This window comes from Cotesia typhae, unplaced genomic scaffold (assembly GCF_013202065.1).
Source record: "Cotesia typhae breed Kobodo isofemale line unplaced genomic scaffold, CoteBio_Ctyphae contig_23, whole genome shotgun sequence".
Taxonomy (NCBI): domain Eukaryota; kingdom Metazoa; phylum Arthropoda; class Insecta; order Hymenoptera; family Braconidae; genus Cotesia; species Cotesia typhae.
Genome location: NW_027423729.1, coordinates 97,290 through 118,800, shown reverse-complemented (window position 1 = coordinate 118,800; position 21,511 = coordinate 97,290). Strand labels below are relative to the sequence as shown.

The window sequence follows — 21,511 nt, the reverse complement described above, 5'->3', positions numbered from 1 at the left end:
GACATCTCCTGTGTACTCTGCTACGATGTTGATGGCCGTTTGTAGATGATCTTTGTTGGCACTGTATATCTTTAGATCATCCATAAACAGTTGGTGAGTGATCGAGTATACTCGATCACTCGGTAGCCCCGCAGAGTACCCACGAGTTTGTCGGAGGGCAACAGATATTGGCAGCAGTGAGATGCAAAACAACAGAGGGCTCAGAGAATCTCCCTGAAAGACGCCTCTCTTGTACTGAACAGTTCCGGTTACGTGCAATGCATTTCCACTTCCTATGTGAAAACGCGTTCGCCAGAGCTGCATCGTACGTTGTATGCATCCCACTGTTTGGCGATTGATTCCGAGGCATTTGAGCAGATAGAGAATCAACTCATGTGAAGTTGAGTCAAATGCCTTACGGTAGTCAATCCAGGCCATAGACAGGTTGCGTTGGTAGTAGATTGCGTCTTGAATGACGCATCTATCTACCAACAAGTTGATCTTGCAACCTGACACGCCCTGTTTACTGCCACGTTGTTCGTATATCTGTTGCCACACAGGCTCTATCTCCTGCAAGATACGGTTATTTAAGATTTTTGTAAAAATCTTGTAAACCGCATTCAAGCAAGTGATAGGCCTGTAGTTCTTTGGTCGGACAAGTCACCCTTTTTAGGGATGAGTACGGTTCGCCCTTCTACCAGCCAGTCTGGAATTGGTTCGTCGCCCTGAATGTATGATGTAAAAATCCGGGCCAGATGAGCATGTGTAGAAGAAAATTTCTTCCACCAGAAGATGTTTATGCCATCTGGACCCGGGGCAGCCCAGTTCTTGCTGCCATTCAGGGCTTTACGAACCTCTTGCACACTGACTGCAGGGCTCTCTTCGGCGATATCCTGCCGTCGGTGTTCTCGACAGAATGCCTCGAAGTCGTGCAGAGCTGGAGTATCCGGGTTGACGTTTGGTTGATCTCCGTACAATTCACTCCAAAAGGCTTCCACTCGCTCAGATGATGGATAATTCTCGGGAACAGCGGTCTTAGGTGACAGAAAGCGTGAAGGGTTGGATCGAAACATAGAGTTGTCGATCAACCGCTTCAGCCTTTTCTCTAGTGACTTTTGGAAGCCACCAGAGCCCGCAACCTGTTAAGAGACTCTTCTTTGATGACAAGAAGAGTACTCTTGTTCAGTGTGTGATGTCGCCTTCGAAGTTCTGCCGCCAGGCGACGAACTTTGGCGTGTACGGTCTTTGAGTACTAACATACTCTATCACACACTGAATGCGGGAGACTTGTTTCCGAGAAATGTCAATTTTGTGTCCAAGTTGAGCGATTCGCAGCTTCAACTTCGCCTCGAAGGAGAGAGAATGTCTTCTCTCTATCGGCAGAAGCGAAGCCGCGGCACCGTAGACAACTTGGTTGACAGTGAGCAGAGTGGAGTCCTCTTGAAGCTGTGTGGGGAGATCTTCGTTCACCGTGTCGAGCTGTTGTTTTGAGTGAGTCATCTTTTTGGAGATGCTCACTTGTCGACCTGTAAAGAGGTTGTCGTTGTCCTCGGAGAAACGGTGCCGTTCTTGGTGTAGCGGTGCTGGAAATGAAGGCCGATTAGACTGCCTTCTATTTGGCAGCAGCGATCGTCGATTATGCCGAAGGTATGAGGCGTAATTACGCAGGTGTTTGGGTGTAAAATGTCTGTGCTCCGGATGCATGCCACACCAAAGTGTGTGCATCCGGGCCATATACCCTGATACCTCCGGCTCGCTGTTCTGCCAGCACACCAAGAGATCGGCGCGAAGCTCCTCCGTCCACTTAAACTTAATCCTATTAAGCGCCGGGGTCGTCATAAGTCATCGGGTCCGGTGTGCTCCTCCCACCTGATGACTGGTCCTCATCCGAAGAGGACCGGTTGTGGGGAGCACTTCTGAGATTATACTGTTTTGGAACTCAGATATTACGGTGCAACGGGTAGTTGGCCCGTTGCTCCGGTTACGTTGTTAGCCTACAGACCAGATGTTGCGGTCTGCGTTTCCCGCGGTGCGCCACTAGGAGGCCACGTAACAAGCACCGCTTATTATTATTATTATTATTATTATTATTATTATTATTATTATTATTATTATTATTATTATTATTATTATTATTATTATTTAGATAAAAATGGGGCTCTCAATAAGGAATCGAAAATTAAAATATCTAAATTGTTTTTAAAGATATTGTACACGGAAAAAAGATACAACTTTAAAATAATTTTAAATAACCCAATATACTATTCAATTATAACAATAATACACAATGAATTTGGTGAAAAAAAAATTTTTTTATCTTCATAAAAAAGAGTAATTGTTTCAGTAGCATATGTAAAAAAAAAAATTTATCCACGTGCTTCAATTTGCCTCTCCTCTAATTTGCCTCGTTTAGTTTTCCTTTTCCTATTAATTAAAAATTTGTTTGTATTTAATCACCTTTAGAGAAAATTAGCTTTTTATCAATTAAAATAGTTAATCTAACAATTTTTTCAATTAATTGGTACCTATTGTAGAATATCTACTCGTCTAAAAATAAATCGAAATATAAAATATTGGTAGGATATATTTAGTTGATAAAGATTGAATAGCACTTGGGAAAAATTTAACAATCAAATAAACTTTGTATCTTTAGTACAGATGATACGAGATTAATTACAAATATGTATGATGGTGTTTTAATTTATGTTTATTTTGAAAAGTTAGTTAGTATACATAGAGATAAAAATTATAGAGCAGCTCTTGCAAATAAAATAAAAAACAAATTTAATTTCGAGAGAGCATTACAATTTATCAAATATACAAATGAAATTGATACGAATAAGAGGCATAAAAGAGAAAAAACAATTTGAAAATATTGAATTTGATCGGGCCAATGTATATCATCGTTATACAAATATGATAACATTCCACAACTTAATTTCCGTTTTTTAAAACGCAACTTGATTCCATGACAATTGAAACGATTGTTATTACCATTTCTATTTCTTTTCTTTTCTTTTTATATAGAATTTTATTATATGTATCACTATAAACGGATATTCATTTTATATTAATTTATTTTCTATTTGATAATACAAGGTAGATAATAGAAGGTTTATTCTGTAGACCGCACAAGGTACGTGATACTTAAAATTTCAATTTATGTGTTTTTCGAATTCATGATTTTATTTTTTTCATTTTTCTTTATCAATAAAAAGTAAGTTATCAGAAAAATAACTAAATCATAGAAGATTATAGATTTTGGTATTAGCTTTAAAATTACTAGTTGGGTCACGTCACTAGACATTTGTTCATACACTAAGAAAGAAAGGAGGAAGTGTAAATCGATCTTGATAAAAGTCTGATGGCTGGTCGAGCATTCGGAGTAGCATCAGATATAATAAAACTAAAAAGAAAAAAAAATGCGATCCAGAGTCACGGAAGCGCGAAAGTGGGAAATGTATAGAAATGGAAATGGTTAGTCGAGGTAAGTTGTTGACTACCATATACTAAAACTCATTCTTTTTTTATTTTTTCTTTGTTTCCTTTGAGATTCGAATTCTTGTTACTTTACTGTTAACTATACAGCTCGTTGTTACCAGAAGAGGATAAGAAAACTTGGCTGCAAACGTCTTATTCTCTCACATGCTTACTACTCTCTATTTCTATTCTATTTTTTTTTTCGACTTCTCGACTTGATTGCTACTTTTTTATACTTTTTTTTTTTTTTTTTTTTTAAAACATTGTGACACTTTTTTTTTTTTTTTTTTTTCTCAACTCATTTTTACTTGTTCTTGCCAATTCTGTTTAGCTAACTCTTGTATGAAACTAACAACAAAGACTACAAGTTATACGTGGCAATTTCAACGTCAAAGCAGTTTTCAAATTGTTCAGCTTCTCTCGTTGCTTATATATATATATATATATATGGGTATTTATTTTCCATGAATATACTTTCAAGTCACTAATAGAGAAATTCAGTCAAGTGCTGGGTATTAAGTTCAACTTATTGCGCTGCTCATAACTAAATAGATGCTTTGTTCTATATCGAATAAGTATCTTTAGGCTGATTATCATTATACAAGAACAGTAAGATGATAATAAAACCGAAGGAACTCTGTACTTGGTAATAACTTTTAATTGATTCGAAAATTTCATATTGTCTTAAGTAATAATTTTAATATTTACTCAAAAATTGATTCTTTAATACATTACAAGATAATGTTTTTAATAAATTATTTTACAAAATTCATAACATTCAATGTCCCTATAAATTATAATTATCGGTTTAAAACAATTTATGTCTGGTATACATTGATCATACTTGAATTTCTGCACTAAATATATTTTAATGTATATTTAGATTATTTACATCAGTGTAGATGATATAAATTTTCCTTTGTTGCCTTTTTTTGCTATCGAAATGAAATATAATAGGCAAAACTAATCTATTAGCTGTCAATTTTATTTTATTTTATTTTATTTTATTTTATTTTATTTTATTTTTTTTTTTTTTTATTATTACTAAAGTTAACCCATATTTATCAAATTAAAATAGCTTTTCTTTGAAAAAAATCACAACTTTGTGGCTTGATAAACGCGTTGTTAACTCTTAAGAAGTAAAGCTACCGATATAGCAAAGTACGAACAAAACTTGAAAGATCAGGCAGTATAGAATTGAGGAAACTAACAGAAGTTTCATTGGAATCGTGGCTTCTTAAAGTTGCAGGCCAATTAGAGTCAATTTTGTTGAAGCGCGAAAAAGGCGCCCATGTAATGTCAGTTTACTCTCTCTCTCTCTCTCTCTCTCTCTCTCTCTCTCTCTCTCTCTCTCTCTCTCTCTCTCTCTCTCTCTCTCTCTTTCTCACGACAACAGACGTCTAATTAAACTCGTACTCTACCGGCATTTGTTACGCCCAATAAAATAAATCTTTTTTGTTCTTGCTATTTTTAGCCTTTAAACTGTTAAGAGAAGCAGAAAATTTTTTTTCGATTGTTAATTGTCATAGAAAAAAGAAAAAAAAAAATAGGGGAAATACATTGCACGCATGATTCGTTGACACGAGAATTTTGCTACAATGGCTCGTTAAACAGGATGTCGGCAATTGTTCGCTCGCTGCTTCAGCACCCTTTTCGTTACTCATGCCAGCAGACGCTCGATATCCGGTCTAATAACTCCAAGTAATTAAGTAGTTACCAAGAGATGACAGCTAAGTCTTTGGCAATAACAAAATTTATTGACTTTTTTTTTTTTTTAACTTTCCGCTAAGAAAATTAAAAATTTTACAAACTTCAACAATTAATCTCTCAAGTTGATTATTTTTAAAATTCTGTTGAAAAACTTTAGTAAATAAACTTGTAGTTAATTTTTTATCTTAAAATTAACTGATTAAAAATAATTTTCTGTAATAATATTCATTATAATTTTAATTGAAATTGATACAAGGTAACATTAAAAAGTGGTATATTTATGAATAACCTAGTTCTCAAATCACAATAGAATCGCAATTAGATTAAATTGAAATTTATATACACAACACTAAATGAATTACTGTCAATTTAAATGATAAAAAATGGCTGTGATAACGACGAATACGTATGAATATATAATAACTTTAAAATTAATTTGGGAAGTTTAAATGAATAAATTTGATGTGTGGTGAATAATCCATTAAAAATGGAAATTATAGCACACAATTGGACTAGTATACTCATCGGAAATTTATACTATTTCAATAGTTAAATAAACCATAAAGAGAAGATATTAATTTAAGTCAATGAACAGACCTTGACTGTACGTCATAAAAACGTGATTTTTAACAAAATCTATATGTTAATATTTGATAATGATATATACAAATTAATTTTTAACATCAATAGACAATAGTAAAATGATATTGTATATGTGTACCGTAAGTTATTCTACCGCAGACGAGTGCTGTGATTCACACGAGTACTACTATAAGTACTAGTTCTGAGCTCATTTGAATAAAGTTTAAGCTGCAACAAATGCTTTAACCAAGTGTCGTAGCTTGGTTTCTTTACAGGAATGTCACTTACTCTATTTTTTATCGTAAAATTCGTTAGAAAATCTAATTTTATCTTATTCTACTTTATAAATAAATAATTATAAGAATGAAAGTTGTATGAAAAATAAATAAATTTTATATTCGTTTGGTTGAATTTGACGAAATCATTAAAAGTGCCACCACATACAGCTATGAAAATAAATTTAAAAAAAAAAAAAAGTCTAGTAAAATCTATACCTAAAAATAAATTATAACGTTATCAGGTTATTACTGATGTGCTGCGTAAGGTAAAAAAAAATTGACAGTATTATAAAGGAAGAACAAAACAGAAATATTGAAAAAGTAGAGAGCAAAATCCAATGGTAAAAACGTTGCCGTTGTAGCCATTGTGATGCCGACGACATTTGTGAAAAGCAAGTCAAGAAAAACGGGAAAAGTCAAGATTAACCTTGTAGCGTATACGAATTCCAAGTCACGTAGGTGAAAAATCTGATCCTGAGGCAAGACAACGACATTTTGTCTCGCTGTTTTTCGTCATTGTTATGTCGAGAAATACTCTCATAATTCAACAATGTCGATGTAAATTTACAATCAAACTTTTATTTTTATAAAAATAATAATTTTTAATCTTATTTCCGCATAATACTTAATTTTTATTCAATAACACAAATCAATCAAAATATTCATAAGACTTAAAAATCCTTCTTCAGTCAACAACTATAACAGTTGACAGTTATACTTTAAATAAAAATTATTTGTATAATAGAATAATAATCCATCACTCATTGCATACATTTTATCTTTGAGAGTTTCAATTCAGATTGAAATCTTACCGTGATAAAATTTAATCCATTTTAACATAATCTTATTTATATTTACATTACTAATTTATTAAAAGATAAAAATAAACTCTTAAAATATCAGTTTTGAATTTTTTATTTAAAAAATTGAATGACACAGGACTTGAGAAAAACCTCACCTCAGCTGGTCTCTGTGGTTCTCTATCACTTAAATCTTTATCCCAGTCTCGTTAAATCAGATTATTAACGATAAATCAGCTTGTGGTTTAACATTATTCTAAAGTGTCTGTTTAAACCAGCTTGTAAACTTTTAGTTTAAAACTTACTTGATAAATTGTTTGATCACTTAATCTATTATAAGCATAAGATTTATAAGTAATAATTTTAATTATTTTAATTGTAAATTATTATCCAAGAATTAGAGTAAATAAAATTCGATTAAAGAATTAAGAATTTCTGAAAAGTCACGTCCAGAGTGTATAGGAGCTAATGTATTAGTTGGTCCAAAAAACGACGACGAGGGTTACCTTGTGGCACATGCTCGCAATAAATTTAGATTCCTTATTCTGGGCAAAGAGTTTGTTAACTAATCGTATCCCTTTAACGTTTAATTAACTTACTTACTATCAGGCTTTACAATTACAATCACTATATTTTGGTTAATTAAATATCCTTAATAAAGTTACAGTGTTTATTATAGTATGAGTTGAAAAATGACTTAAGAAGCGTATGGTTTTTTTTTTTTTTTTTTTTTTTTTTTCTTTTTAATTCTATTAGTTGAAAGATGATAAGTAATTTAGTAAAATTTTTTAAAAAGACTCGAGAGAGTATTAATGATTTAGCACATGTCTAAGTTTTGTTAGGTTGTATATATATATATATATATATATATATATATATATATATATATATTATATACATAGAGAAGTTGTGTGGTTGTCGCTTGAGACTATCCGGTCTGAAACTTGGGCAACTAATTGCGACTAGCAATTTGTCACACGGACAAATTACGGCTCGTCAAGCAGACCCACCTTTTCTACTACATCCAGCATCTACTAATACCTTTACTTTTTCTTTTATTTATAGAAACTCCATCAGTAGATGTAGTTCTTCTCTCTTTCTCTCTTATACGACAACCAATAGTACGTACCACCAGTAGCATGTGAAAGCGTCCACGTTGAGTCGACAAAACTTTCCGCCTCCCCAATCGTAAATCCAGTTTGCCTTAGCCATCAATATCGACGTCGAGATTCAATCCTACACCACCAATGCAAAGGACATGCTTATTTCTAGATCAATGAGAAAAATTTTCGATTCTGTCAAGCGAACATGAAAAAATTTTATTCCAAGAAATCCCCTAACTTTTTTTATTTATATTCCGCATCACTAACAAAGAATAAGCCAATTAAAAATTAATAAATGATAATCATAGTGAGCAAAAATTTTAACATTACGTCATAAGCATAGAAAAATATATATCTTTCTCAATTCTCAATTTTATCAATAAAACAATACCTTATTTCTACTCGCTATATCAATTTTTAATTTCATTGTAGACTTTTTGAGAGTTTTTTCAATATTTTAAGCCTTCATCTTACCGACTGATATAAAATGACAGGTGAAATATGAGGAAATTGTTCTTGTATTAAAGCTATATTTATAAACTTAATATAATAAGTTCGGACGGATTAATGTTGATATTGATATCAGCAAAGTTTTGAGTTCAATACAACTTTCGCGTTTATATTTTACTGTTATTATAAAATGAAAAACACCACGAATTACAAAAATATCAAACTTAAAAAGTTTTTGGAAACACTGTAATACTTAATATAGAGAAAAAAAAAATTTTTTTTAATTTTTTTATTTTGCTATCAAATATTTAACTTGTAGTTAGTTATTGCTATAGCTATAGCATATATCTACTGCGACTATAAATTTTTATTTGATTATTATCAATCAAAAATTTTAGCGGTATGCTAGAGTATATGGCTACGTCGATGACATTCATATTTATGTTTAATTACAATATTCCTAACTGCAACAAGCCATCGATCACTATTACAAATACTATATAGTCAGTAGAAGAATTATTATCCGTATATTATTTGTTTAATATACCATAAGTTAGTTAGACTTTCATAGTTTAAAAATATTTTTTTAAGAATAAATCTATTTTATACAGTTGTAATTTATACAATTGGCTCTACAGAGTATATATTTTTTATTGTGAACATATACATTACAATACAGAATTCAAGTAACTATCAATTGAATGAATAATACTGAGTAAATAAAATACTCTTCGTAGGATCACTGAAGAGTTGAGCAGATTGAAAATATAATGTTAAAAAAAAAAAAAATACCCCAACTTCTTAAGTTTCAATGGTGGTGGAAATATCAGCATGAAATGCATTTTAAACTTATAAGGATTTTTTCACTCGACACTTGAAAGTTAATGGTAAAAACTTTTTAATGTGTATATAGTAATAAACATGATTTACATTTAAGCTTATAAATTTTTAAAATATTATATTGACATTTCTATATTAAATTTTCATGAAAAAAAAAAAAAAAAAAAAAAAAAAAAAAAAAAAAAAAAAACGTTGAGGTTAATATTTTGTTCCATTAAGATTATATAAATAATATTCATCAGTTTTAAAAATTTCGAATAATTTGATTCTGTATATTTATCTTTTTAAGAATTAATATTTTTCAGTATGTTCTGCAACTTTTCAGTCAATACATCTTTTTATAGTTTAATTCATTATATCTTATTTTATTTAGTTTTCACTGTGCAACAGTCGTTCTATAAATTAAATTCAAAGTTTATAGAGATTCTGTTAAGATAATGTAATTCACACGATTGCCAAAGTCTATGGCTCTATAAAATATCCTTTTGGCAACTTGCCCAGTGATCTTTTCCTACGGTTTTTTTTTTTTTTTTTTTTTTCCCCTGTTATATCTTTTTCTTCTGTGTAATAACGCATATTAAATACTAAAAAATTATTATTATTCTTTTCACGAAAAAATATTATTTAATAAAGAACAATCGTTCTATATACTACTGACTTTATTTATAATTTTAAAAGTTTGAATATTTGTTATGGCGAAAACAAAATCGACCTGGATTTTCTTCACCGAATATTATATTATACTGACGTTGATATTAAATCGATAGTAGAATGTGCTTATATTATACCATAAGCTGATCAAATGCAAACTGAATAATGCAGTGAAGCTCTTATTCAAGCCAGCATATACGCCTTTATATTTATGCCTACAAGGTTTAATTTTTCTTCATGTAAAAATTAAACAATATTTTATAAAATAAATTAAATTCATGTTGTTGATCGAAGAATTTAATTTAAAATGTGACAATGTTTTTCTTTTTATTATTATTATTATTTTCAAAGGCAATATTTTACAATGATATATTGTAGATTTAGAAAATATATTAAATTAACTTTAAAAACTTTGATTTTCACTCTGGCCCGATTAAACGTTAGCATGGTGTAATAATTTTTCATTATAAAGTTTCTATTGTATGAAGGTAGGACTACTAATACTAACAGACCCAGGGGATATATATATTCCATAGCTCAAACATATTATTCTGACCGAATATTTATGAAGAATAAAACAGTCCAAGAGACATAATGAAAAGAGGATGATAAAATGTCTGAAGAAAAGAGGAAGAAAATAGCATTCATGTTTGCGACTGTAAATCCTCAGAGAATATAACTCGAGAATTTTTCAATTGTCGTTGAATTATATTTCCTATGAATTCACCAGGCAGATGGAGTGCTCGATCGACATGGATATATACCGAACATGACGCTAGAGATAAAGGTCTAATGAGCTTTCGAGTAGACTAAGAAATTTCGCCGTCTCCACGAAAATTTGCACGGAAATGAGTGTGAGGGAGTTAAAGGAAACCCGCCCACCCGATGTTCAAACGAGCTTCTTTATTTTACATTTTTTCTTTCTTCGTCTTTATTTCTCTCATCTTTCTCAAGACGTTCCTTCTTCTTCTTCTTCTTCTTCTTCTTCTTCTTCTTTTTTTGCGTCATTTCTCGCGCAGCAAAGCACTATGCATATCATAAGCCATTCTAAATTCTCATTTTTTTTTTTTTTTTTTTTTTTTTTTTTCATATTCCTTTCAACATCAAAACGACGACCCTTCTTGTCTTAGACTCGCCATACCAGAAATGAAAGTACCGGTATTCATAAAATTAATTCAACAGACTAGGCAATTATTTTTAACTTTCTACTAAGGGAATGTTGTAAATTTTTTAAATTTTCAAAATTTTTTTAATTTATTGCTTGCAGCCTGATTTTTGAAAGCCCAATTATTATCAGCGATCAAGAGATTTTATGATACTAGCGCAGAGTCAGATTTGTTTAAAATAATGGTTTGATTTTTGGATACACCACCCAGTTTTTTTTAAAGAAAAAAACGCTCATACAATACAATTATGATGTATACAAATAGAATATTTGTGGTTTGTTATCTTGGTACAAATAAAAGGTTAGTTAGAAAAGTTCTGTTCGTCGTTTTCAGAGATTGTACGATCGTTTAAATTTCCTTTTCTTCTTTTCAAAGAGATTTTTTTTTCTGCTACCGACACATATCCTCTCTCTCTCTCTCTCTGAAACTTTTGCACAAACATATAAAACAGTAATGTAAGTACAATGAAAAAAAAAAAATGCATTATTTACTTAGATATTGTAAAAAAATTTTTAAAATATCTACAATTAAATTATTTTATTTTTATCGGATTATCTGTAACTATATCGTTTAAACAATTTTGTTCATTAGCTGACACCTAATGAAGTTTTCCTATACAAATAATTATGAACCTCATTTTCTCAGCTAACAAAATTAAACAACTCTAAACTTGAATATATGCGGGGGTAAAACATGATAATTAAAATAACTTAGCTGATTTTCAGAACGAAGCTAGTTCTAAAGCCTAAAAAAGTTTTAGCAAAATTTTAAAGGAAAAACGACAATAATATAACAAGACGAGCCTATAATTTTTAATAATATTTGTTAACTAAAAATGAGGTGATAGGTAAAGCGAAATCTAATTAGAAAAACGGTTAACGGTTTTCTACAACAAATAAAATTTTTGAATTTTTCTATAATTTATAATAATTAATAGTATACTTATAGTGATTAGATATAACTTTATGGAAATATTTAATCTTTAGAAGCGAGCTAAATATCGTTTTATATATATATATATATATATATATATATATATATATATATATATATATATATAGTCATATGATCTCTTTGGTGTAATGTAATATCAAGAACGCACATTAATTTCATACAATCGTGAATAATTCTACATCTGAGATGAAGCTTCAAGTCTAAGAGAAATAACTTACTTGGCCTCTCAATTATTCTGTACTCGTACTCTTGTTCCATTACATTCGTCTTTTGCTCACGCGGAGCCAGACTAGACTCTCAACCTCTTCTATCTTATTCCGATCCTTCACCCATCCTTTGCCCATTCTCGACATCTATTCCCTCTTGGAACCTCTTGGAACCTCTTGGAACTTTTTGGAACCTTTGAAAACGCGTGTTATATACTCATCTAACATTCTGTTCATACGAGTGGAAGACGTCACGCTCAAAATATTCTCAGCTTCCGGTAAAGGGCTTCTTGATCTCATACGCGTTTCTTGCATTGACAATAAACTATCATTTATATATTATCTAAAATAAATCTTAACAATCTCTTTAAATTCCTAAATATTTTTATCTTGCTCATCAATTATCTTACAAACAATGTTGTTAATTTATCGAGTCAGCTAGTTCCTTTATTTCATGTGTATATTATTATACCCCGATCTAAATTATGTTTGCATAAACCGTTAAGCTCAAAAGGGTAATGGTTCGTCTGCGTGTATTCCAAATGCATTTGCACTTGTAGGTATTATTGATTACAGAAGCGAAGCTGCCTCTCCTATAAATGATTATATAAGGGTAGAAGGGCTAAAAGTTTATCTCACTAACTTTTAATACCCTCTCTATTGCGAAAACGATGAAAAAAAAAAAAAAAACAACGATAAACAAAAACATTAACAAAAAACCCCCTGAGCACCGTATAGTCCGATTAGCTCCGACATTGAACCCCAAGCTGCTATCGTTAATAAAATGTCTCTAATTCTTAGACACCTTAATAAGGTGTTTAATAAAGTTTTTAAAATAATATAAAATTGGTCTGAAAAACTACAACTTTTATATTAAATAAATCTAGACATATTGATTAGTCACCTTCTTTTGTAAACGAAAAAAAAAAAAAAAAAAAAAACGTTAAGGCAAAAAATAATAAAAGGAATTGATGTAGAGAACTAAAGGGAATAAACCCTTGTTCGAGTACATTTAATTCAACCCTCATTTATCTATCGGCTGTCAAAAACTTTTTAGAATAATCTATATACATGCTATGCCTCTATTATATTCAGACATTTGTTTAACCGGAAGATGTATTTACTGAAAATAGTTTTTTTTTTTTTTTTTCTGTACAGAAAAATTAAAACACTTTTAATAATTGAGAGATTATTAACGTTGGCCTGAATGTAAAAAATCGACAATTCATCACTGCGGTATTTTATGACCGCGTTTTTAATCATGATATACTTTTTCTCGTCCCATATCATAGCAATAAATAGACGACGATCCAGGATAATATATTTAAAAGATCAATAAATTGTGTAACTTTATATTATACCAATTGACAAAAAATCTGTTAACAGACAATTAATATTTTGAGTACTCTCGATATATAATAAATAAAAATTATTCGTTCTTGTATATAAAGTAATAAAAATTTATTAAATTTTATAAATTTATCTCAGCGAAATATATGATATTAATAATATAAAAAAATTTATGAGAAAAAAAATAATAAATCAATATTACGTCGTGAGATGATAAAGAAGAATTTTTCAAAGTCTCGGGCTTAACAGGTAAAATATTAAAAATTAGTAAATGTTTGATTACGATCAAAGTGTCAAGTATATATATACAAAGCCAATAACATTAGCTCGATAAAGTTAAATACTGGAAAGTTCTCAAGTGGATTTCAGTGGTCAATAGAATAAGTTGAGATAATACGATAAAACCGCGACTTACGCGTATTAGATTCCGTGGTAGCTTTTATGGAAGGCAGAACACGTATGTAGAAGCCATTACGGATTAAACGTCCGTAAAGATCCATAACCAATGGTTGCTTGGTATTCGTAAACTCTATATATATATATATATATACCCTCTTCAGAACATTATGTAAGCTTCTCTCTATCGAGCTTTTTCTTTGTTCGTTTTGGTTCTTGCCACCTGTGCACGTACACTTCTATTATTACACACTATAATACCTGTTCGACGATCGTTTCGAATGCCCTCACAGCTTCTTATACCTTTTTTTTTTATTCTCTTTTCAAGCTGTCACATCTTACCGTATTTACTTACCGATAAAACATTTACATTTTGACCTCTGCTCATTAGAAATAGTGTATTTAAACTTTTGCATCAATAAAACACCCGATTTAATCCAAGATAAATAATCTTGAATAAAAATTTAATTCTCTTGATTAATAAATTACAGAGTCAACCCTTTTTTAATTTTTTTTTTTTTTTTCCCCGAAATAATAACATAAAATATTTTATAAAACATGTGAAATTAAAAAGAAAGATTTCTAGCAGAAAATTATGATAAAAATATTACTTAACGCTGAAAGCTTTGAAGACATTTTTACGACAGTTGATCGTGTGGCATTGCCGTAAGCCAATGAAATATGCGTTTACTCGAATCCAAGATTTAGGATCCGATTATTTTGGTACGTGCATCGGATTTTCTTTTATATAAAACCTTTAATCTATAAAGATAATGTGATACTATTATTGGATTTTCAATGTAAAATGTACAATATAGATAAGATAAAGTATTCCTTTGATAGAGCATTGTTATGTTATTATTGGAATTATTAGAATTATTGGAATTAGAGATTGTAGAAATAAAAAAATAATAATTATTATTTAGTTAAAATTGTTGAACTGAGGTTGAAAAAGTGATAAGTGAAAAGGAAAAATAGGTATATAGGTAATGGGGTAGTTGAGGATTGAGGAGATCTCAAAATGTATTGCCCAACCACAATTGCTCACAGTCAGGAGTTATTCAGGATAGACCGTAAGCGGCTTTAATTTTAACAACGAAATGCTTTTCCAGTCGACGAGCGTGCGACAGCTACCAGTGAAACGACCGGACGTGGGGGGAATCAATTTCACTAGGGGCTGGGATGAGTGTTTTAATATTTCACGCCTGTCTCCGTGCTATGACTATTATACGAACAGCTTCACTTCTGTACTTGTACAATCTCTCTTATTCATCCCTACTTAAATCGTAATTGCCAAGTTGCAATATAGTTATCCATTTAAACATACTAAAGTCTAGATATTTTAGTCCTCAGATTAAATTTTCATTACATCATTTATATATTACAATAAAAATTACTCATCCTATTAACATCCTACAAAATCAAATTTATTGATTTTTGATTTATTTTATAGTTCCGTTTTTTAATAAACCTTTTGTCAAAATTTTTATTGAATATTATTGAAAAAGATCAAAAAGAATTAGAAAACTATATTTTCTTTTTCTTTTAAATTATTCTATAAATATAAAATATAGATTTTCATATCATTATTAACCAGTGATAAATTTTTTATTTTTTTCTTTTGAATTCTACATAAGAAAAGTATTTATTTTTATTTATTACATTATTTTATTCATAAGACATGTTACTACGTGTTATCCTACAGGTTTAAATTTTACTTAAAAATTAAATTTATTATTAATTTACACACACATATATATATATATATATATATATATATATATATATATATATATTTTTTTTTTTTTTTTTTTTTTTCGCAGACAAACAGAATTATGATAGCTATTGGCGTATGCCGATTTTTTTTTCTATAATAATTTTATTACTTTTTTTTTTATTAGTACGAATCTACGTACTGTTTATTATATTTATTGTACAAGTGCAGTCTCGAAGTCTACATAACAGACACACAGGCCTATACGTCATTTTTATTTATATTATATTATAAAAATTTGTGTTCGTAAAATTATTTTTTTTTTTTTTTTTAATTTTTTTGTCATTATATCTATTTATTAATCTCATATACTTTATTTTTTATATTGAAAAAAATCAATTACAAAAAATTAATATGATACATCTGATCAATTTAATAAATTACCCAAAAATAAAATAATTACAACTATTATTTGCATTTCTTAATCGTCGAGATATAATAATTATTAGAACATGTAACAGAAAATAATTTATTTTTTTTGTTATCTAACAATCATCAAAAAATAAATTCAATTGATAAGAACGTAAAAATTTTATTTTAATAATATACTTTTAGCTGCACTAATTGAAGTTGCGCCAGTTTTTTTTAACGTTTCATATGTTGATCATAAAAATATGTGTCGTGTTTTTACTTCTACAAAAACGTGATTAACAACTGTGTTGGCCTGCGAGAAACTTTAGGAGGACGATAATACTTCGGATTTATATTTCAAAAATATTCATTTTTTGAGGTTCTCCATCATTACATAATCATAAAGACATAGAATTTCGAGATTCAAATTTTTTTTCAAATCAGAATAATTATCTATGTTATTATGAAGTATTATCCAAATAATTATATTTAATAAAAACCTAATTATGATAATTGCTTAATAAAATAATAACCATTTAATATATATACGTATATATGATAAATATATATGTATATATAAAGCTATGTATATTTACAGATATATTTTATTTGATTGTGACTAACAGTCAAAGTTTAAAAAAAAAAAAAAAGAAAATGGAAAATAATAATTATTCGGTTTTACCGAAAATTAATTTTGATCATAAGTAAATAAATTCAATCTAATTGACAGCGTGAAAACTAGCATCCATGCCACTACGATTCACAATTTTAATAACATTGCTATTTTTGAGGCAGGGTATTTTTTTTTTTTTTCCCATTTATTATTTTTGTTCAATTAGAACAATACACTTGTGTGACTTTAATATAATACAATTTATTAGTTTTACTAAATACTTTGATAAACAAATTATTTATCATCGCATCGATGATTGAAATAGTTTAGTTTTATTTTTATAAAGGGAAATTCCAGTGATTAATTTTAGCTTTGAAAAATAATCAATAAGCATTGTTTTTCTTTATATAATTTTTTGATGACAATATTTATACTTTTCATTGCTTTTAAGGTATAATTTTTGTATTTAAACAAGACTATGTCTATATATGTAAAATATTAAAAATGTTATTGATAACATTTGAAAAATTCATCAATATCACAAATTATTTCTATAACGTATATTTTATTTATTTATACGTTAAGAGTTAAATTTATTTTCGTTTTTTCTTGTATCTTAATTAAGTAAAGTCAAAATATGTCATTTTATATTTTTATTTTGTTTCAATATATGTAAAATATGAAAAATTTGTTCCATTCAAAGCTTAATAAAATATATATATATATATATATATATATATATATATATATATATATATATATATATATATATATTTCTTAAACAAAACAAATTTATCAAAGAGTCGAGGTTATTTAAATTTATATTTTGGTCAAATTAATAATTGTTAAAATTAAATTAGTTGAAAAAATTTTTTATAAACTAATAAATTAAACTGTGTGACGCTCTGAACCTACTGTCATAAATTTTAATAAAATTTTCAAAACTTTATTAGAATTAATAATTAATATTGATATTTAAAATAATAATTTTTTATCCGTAATGCAAATATATATATATATATATATATATATATATATATATATATATATATATATATATATATATATATATATATATATATATATATATTTTAATGATTAATTGAAATAACAAGCTTTTAATTTTTTTTTTTTTTTTTTTCCCGCATTAAATAAGGAATCGATTAAGGCTCCAGGCTATTATTACAGTCAGACAGATCATCCACTCATAAAACAAAACATAATTGTTTAATTTATTAAAACTTAATAAATTTGATCTAACAGATAGAAAAAGAAAGAATTTTCTACAAATAAACTACAAAAAAAATTTTTTTTTAAGACTATTATAACATCTAATTTTACAATATCACGGCCATTGATAGACAATCATGTCATAAGTATAACAAGACCTAAAAAAAAAGTTTAAATATGTAGTAATTTTCAATTATAGAAGAGGTAATTATTGATTGTAATTACAAACGAGCGGAGGATTTATCTGACATGAGAAATGAATGTCAACAATGTTCTACTACATTATTAGAATATGATACTAAATATGTATATTGATTCAGTGTTCGTCAACGTCATTGACGCGTTGTCGTTTTTGTTGTTGATGATCAGAAGGTTCAGGACTTTCAACAATCGAAAGTGGAGCAGGAGATCCAGGCGAACTGTCTGGTTCTTCGTGAGTCCGTTTAGTAATTCCAACGCTTGTATCAGGACCAACAAATGTACCACTTAAAAATATAACTCAATATTAATAATAATAATAATAATAATAATAATAATAATAATAATAATAAGATTTAAAGTAGAATAAAAATTAATAAATTTAATAAATTCACCTGTAATTATAGGTTTGAACAATGACAGGAGCTGGACTATATTGACCAACAGGTGATAACATTTGTTCTTCCATTATATTACCAGACATGACGTATTTATCTATATGATATAAAAAATGAGTTTATTTTATTTGTTATCAATTTAAAAAAAAAAATTAATACTTGAATATTTAAATATTTAAATATTACCTTCTCTAGAAGCTTCACCATTAGTAACAACTGTAATTTGTTGTACCAGACGATTTTTATTAGAAGTTGCTGGGGGTGGAACATACGGATGTCCAGGATGTCCAGGTGAACCAGGAGCTGATTGACTTGACAATTGACCAGCTGGTGATGAAACTGAGCTATCAGGATAAGATTCTGGTCCTGGTGAACCTTCCCTACTTAAGCACTCGGGTGTCATAATACCACAAATTCCCACATGAGATGGTGAAGCTGGCGCACTTCTAATAATTAATTAATAATAAAAAAAAAAAAAAATTCAATCTAATGCTATAAAATTTATTGTAAAAAATAATCAATCAAAGTACTACAAACCTCGAAGATAATCCAAAAGGTGCACGGAAACATGGAACACCACGTTGTCTTCGTTTTCTAAAAGCTTGTTCAATAAGCTTAGCCTCTGATTGAGGATCTATCCTCCAAAAGGATCCTTTTCCAGGTTCTTCTTGGCTTCTCGGTACTTTTATAAAATACCGATTTAATGATAAATTATGTCTAATTGAATTTTGCCAACCTTTATCAGCAGTTCTATAATATGGATAATGTTTTGTAATATAAGAATAAATGCCAGAAAGTGTAAGCTGTTTGTCTTGAGCTGATGCAATTGCTTGAACTATCAATTGAGCATATGAATATGGTGGTTTAGATTCATCTTTAGAAGAAGAACTGTAATGTCCCGAAGTACCATTAGAAGCAGATGCATTATTATTTCGATATCGTGAATCACTTCCAGATTCAGGACTCATTTGTCTACTCGAACTTTGACCAGAATCTTGACGATCACTGTTTGAATTTTGAGGATCACCGGCTACTGCCGCAGCATAAGCAGCCACCATTTGCAAATCTGCTGAAATATTTCGTCGACTCTGACCAGCTCGTGGACTAGCTGGGCACGAATTTGCTGCACTAATAGTACCTGTTGGTGATGGAAAAGGACTGCTGTATCCTGTATCAGGAATATTAATCCGCAATGGTGGTAATAGTGCTCTTTGTTTTGGTGGTGATTCATCACGAACATTTCCTTGATCTTGATCATCCACTAAAGATTGGAATACAAGTCTTATGTTTGTACTGGGAAATCTAAATATACACCTGTAAATTAATAATACAATGTAATTTAAAAAAAAAAAAAAAAAAAAAAAAAAAAAAAAAAAAAAAATCATCACAATCACAAAACAAAATAACAATAATTGAAAGTTAATTTTTATAATACATTGAACTTGAAGGTTATTACGAAATATGATCTAGTTATTTGTAAAACCTGTTCAATTATCACCAAATCATCACGTGATTAAAAGTTGAATAGTTACTGAATACTACCGAGTTAATATCATAATAATTATTTGTTTACTAGCGTAACAAAAACAACAACAACAACAATAATAGAATAATAGAATATTTTTAAGTAAAATAAAATAAATATAGATGGAGCAATAATAACGTCACTAGTATATAAACACACACACACACACACACACACACACACACACACACACACACACACACACACACACACACACACACACACACACACACACACACACACACACACACACACACACACACACACACACACACACACACACACACACACACACACACACACACACACACACAGTAACGTCATTAGTATAGTTAATTTGCAGAAGAATGTTTACTTACGTTTTGGGTAATTGAAAAGCAGGCGCTCCTTTACGTTGAAAAACACCGTCAACAAAAACTCCATTTTTACCATTACAGGTCATGAAAAAGTATGGATGATCATAAAATATTTCCAAATGCCGACGTGAAATAAAACTTGAATGGCCCATATTAACATCAACCTCACCACGACTGCTATTCCGCCCTATAATAATTCTTCTCTGTCGGACCATATACTCAAATTCACGACCCTCTAATCTTGCAATTGGTGCTACTTTTGTTTCTGGATTCCATTGCATCCTCGTTGGACTAACCGGTGATGATTTTAGAGCAAGAAGCGCCCATGCGTCACTCTCTTGAGTACGTGAATACGTTGACGACATCGTGGCAAACCCAATAAAAACTATCAGTACACCCCAGTGTACTTAATTTAATTTATTTAATACCTTTTATTTTATTTAATATTCTCAACGTGTTTTTTAACAAATATATACAAATAACACCATGCACGCACGTACTACTCGTGTGTCTATTTCTTCGTAATATGGCCGGCCCACCCTGTCCCCGTCGTCTCCTCTATAATACACTACTGGTATGGTACTATGGTACTCACTCGCTCTCTCTCTCTCTCTCTCTCTCTCTCTCTCTCTCTCTCTCTTTCTCTCTCGCTCTTAATACACAATACAATAGCGGATGTTAACCAACAAAACAGACACACAAGTTTCTTGTTTCTTGTTTCTGTTTCTGTTTCTGTTCCTCTACACTGGTTCTCTCTTACCTCACAACCCGTACTCGTACTCGTACTGATTATTTCTATTCTCTATATATGTGTACATCCCGCGTGCTTCTCATCTCTTTCTCTTTCCTTCTCTCTCTCTCTCTCTCTCTCTCTCTTTTTCTTTATTTTTGCTGATGTACTCTCTTGTCTGAAAACTGGATGAACACACGCACTATTATTTTCTCTCCTCCTTGTTTATCCACAATACGAAACGTGGGTGGTCACCACGTGACACTAATTTTCAATACCGCGATCTACAAATTCTGAAAAATTTTATTATTCAATTATTGTTTATCCAACACACCATACTTATTGTTTATTATTATTATTATTATTATTATTATTATTATTATTATTATTA

The 21,511-nt window shown here is 29.6% G+C and overlaps 1 protein-coding gene across 1 annotated transcript; it reads right to left on the bottom strand.

Annotated features, from left to right (window-relative positions):
* Positions 1 to 17,883: 17,883 nt before the first annotated feature.
* On the bottom strand, positions 17,884 to 21,407 carry Foxk (forkhead box K). The gene is made up of 5 exons (XM_074239271.1): positions 20,394 to 21,407; positions 19,047 to 19,823; positions 18,696 to 18,955; positions 18,507 to 18,606; positions 17,884 to 18,398 (listed from the first exon to the last, which is right to left on the bottom strand). The coding sequence occupies exons 1-5, from the start codon at positions 20,753 to 20,755 to the stop codon at positions 18,230 to 18,232; spliced, it is 1,668 nt and encodes a 555-aa protein (XP_074095372.1). The 5' UTR covers positions 20,756 to 21,407; the 3' UTR covers positions 17,884 to 18,229.
* Positions 21,408 to 21,511: the final 104 nt, after the last annotated feature.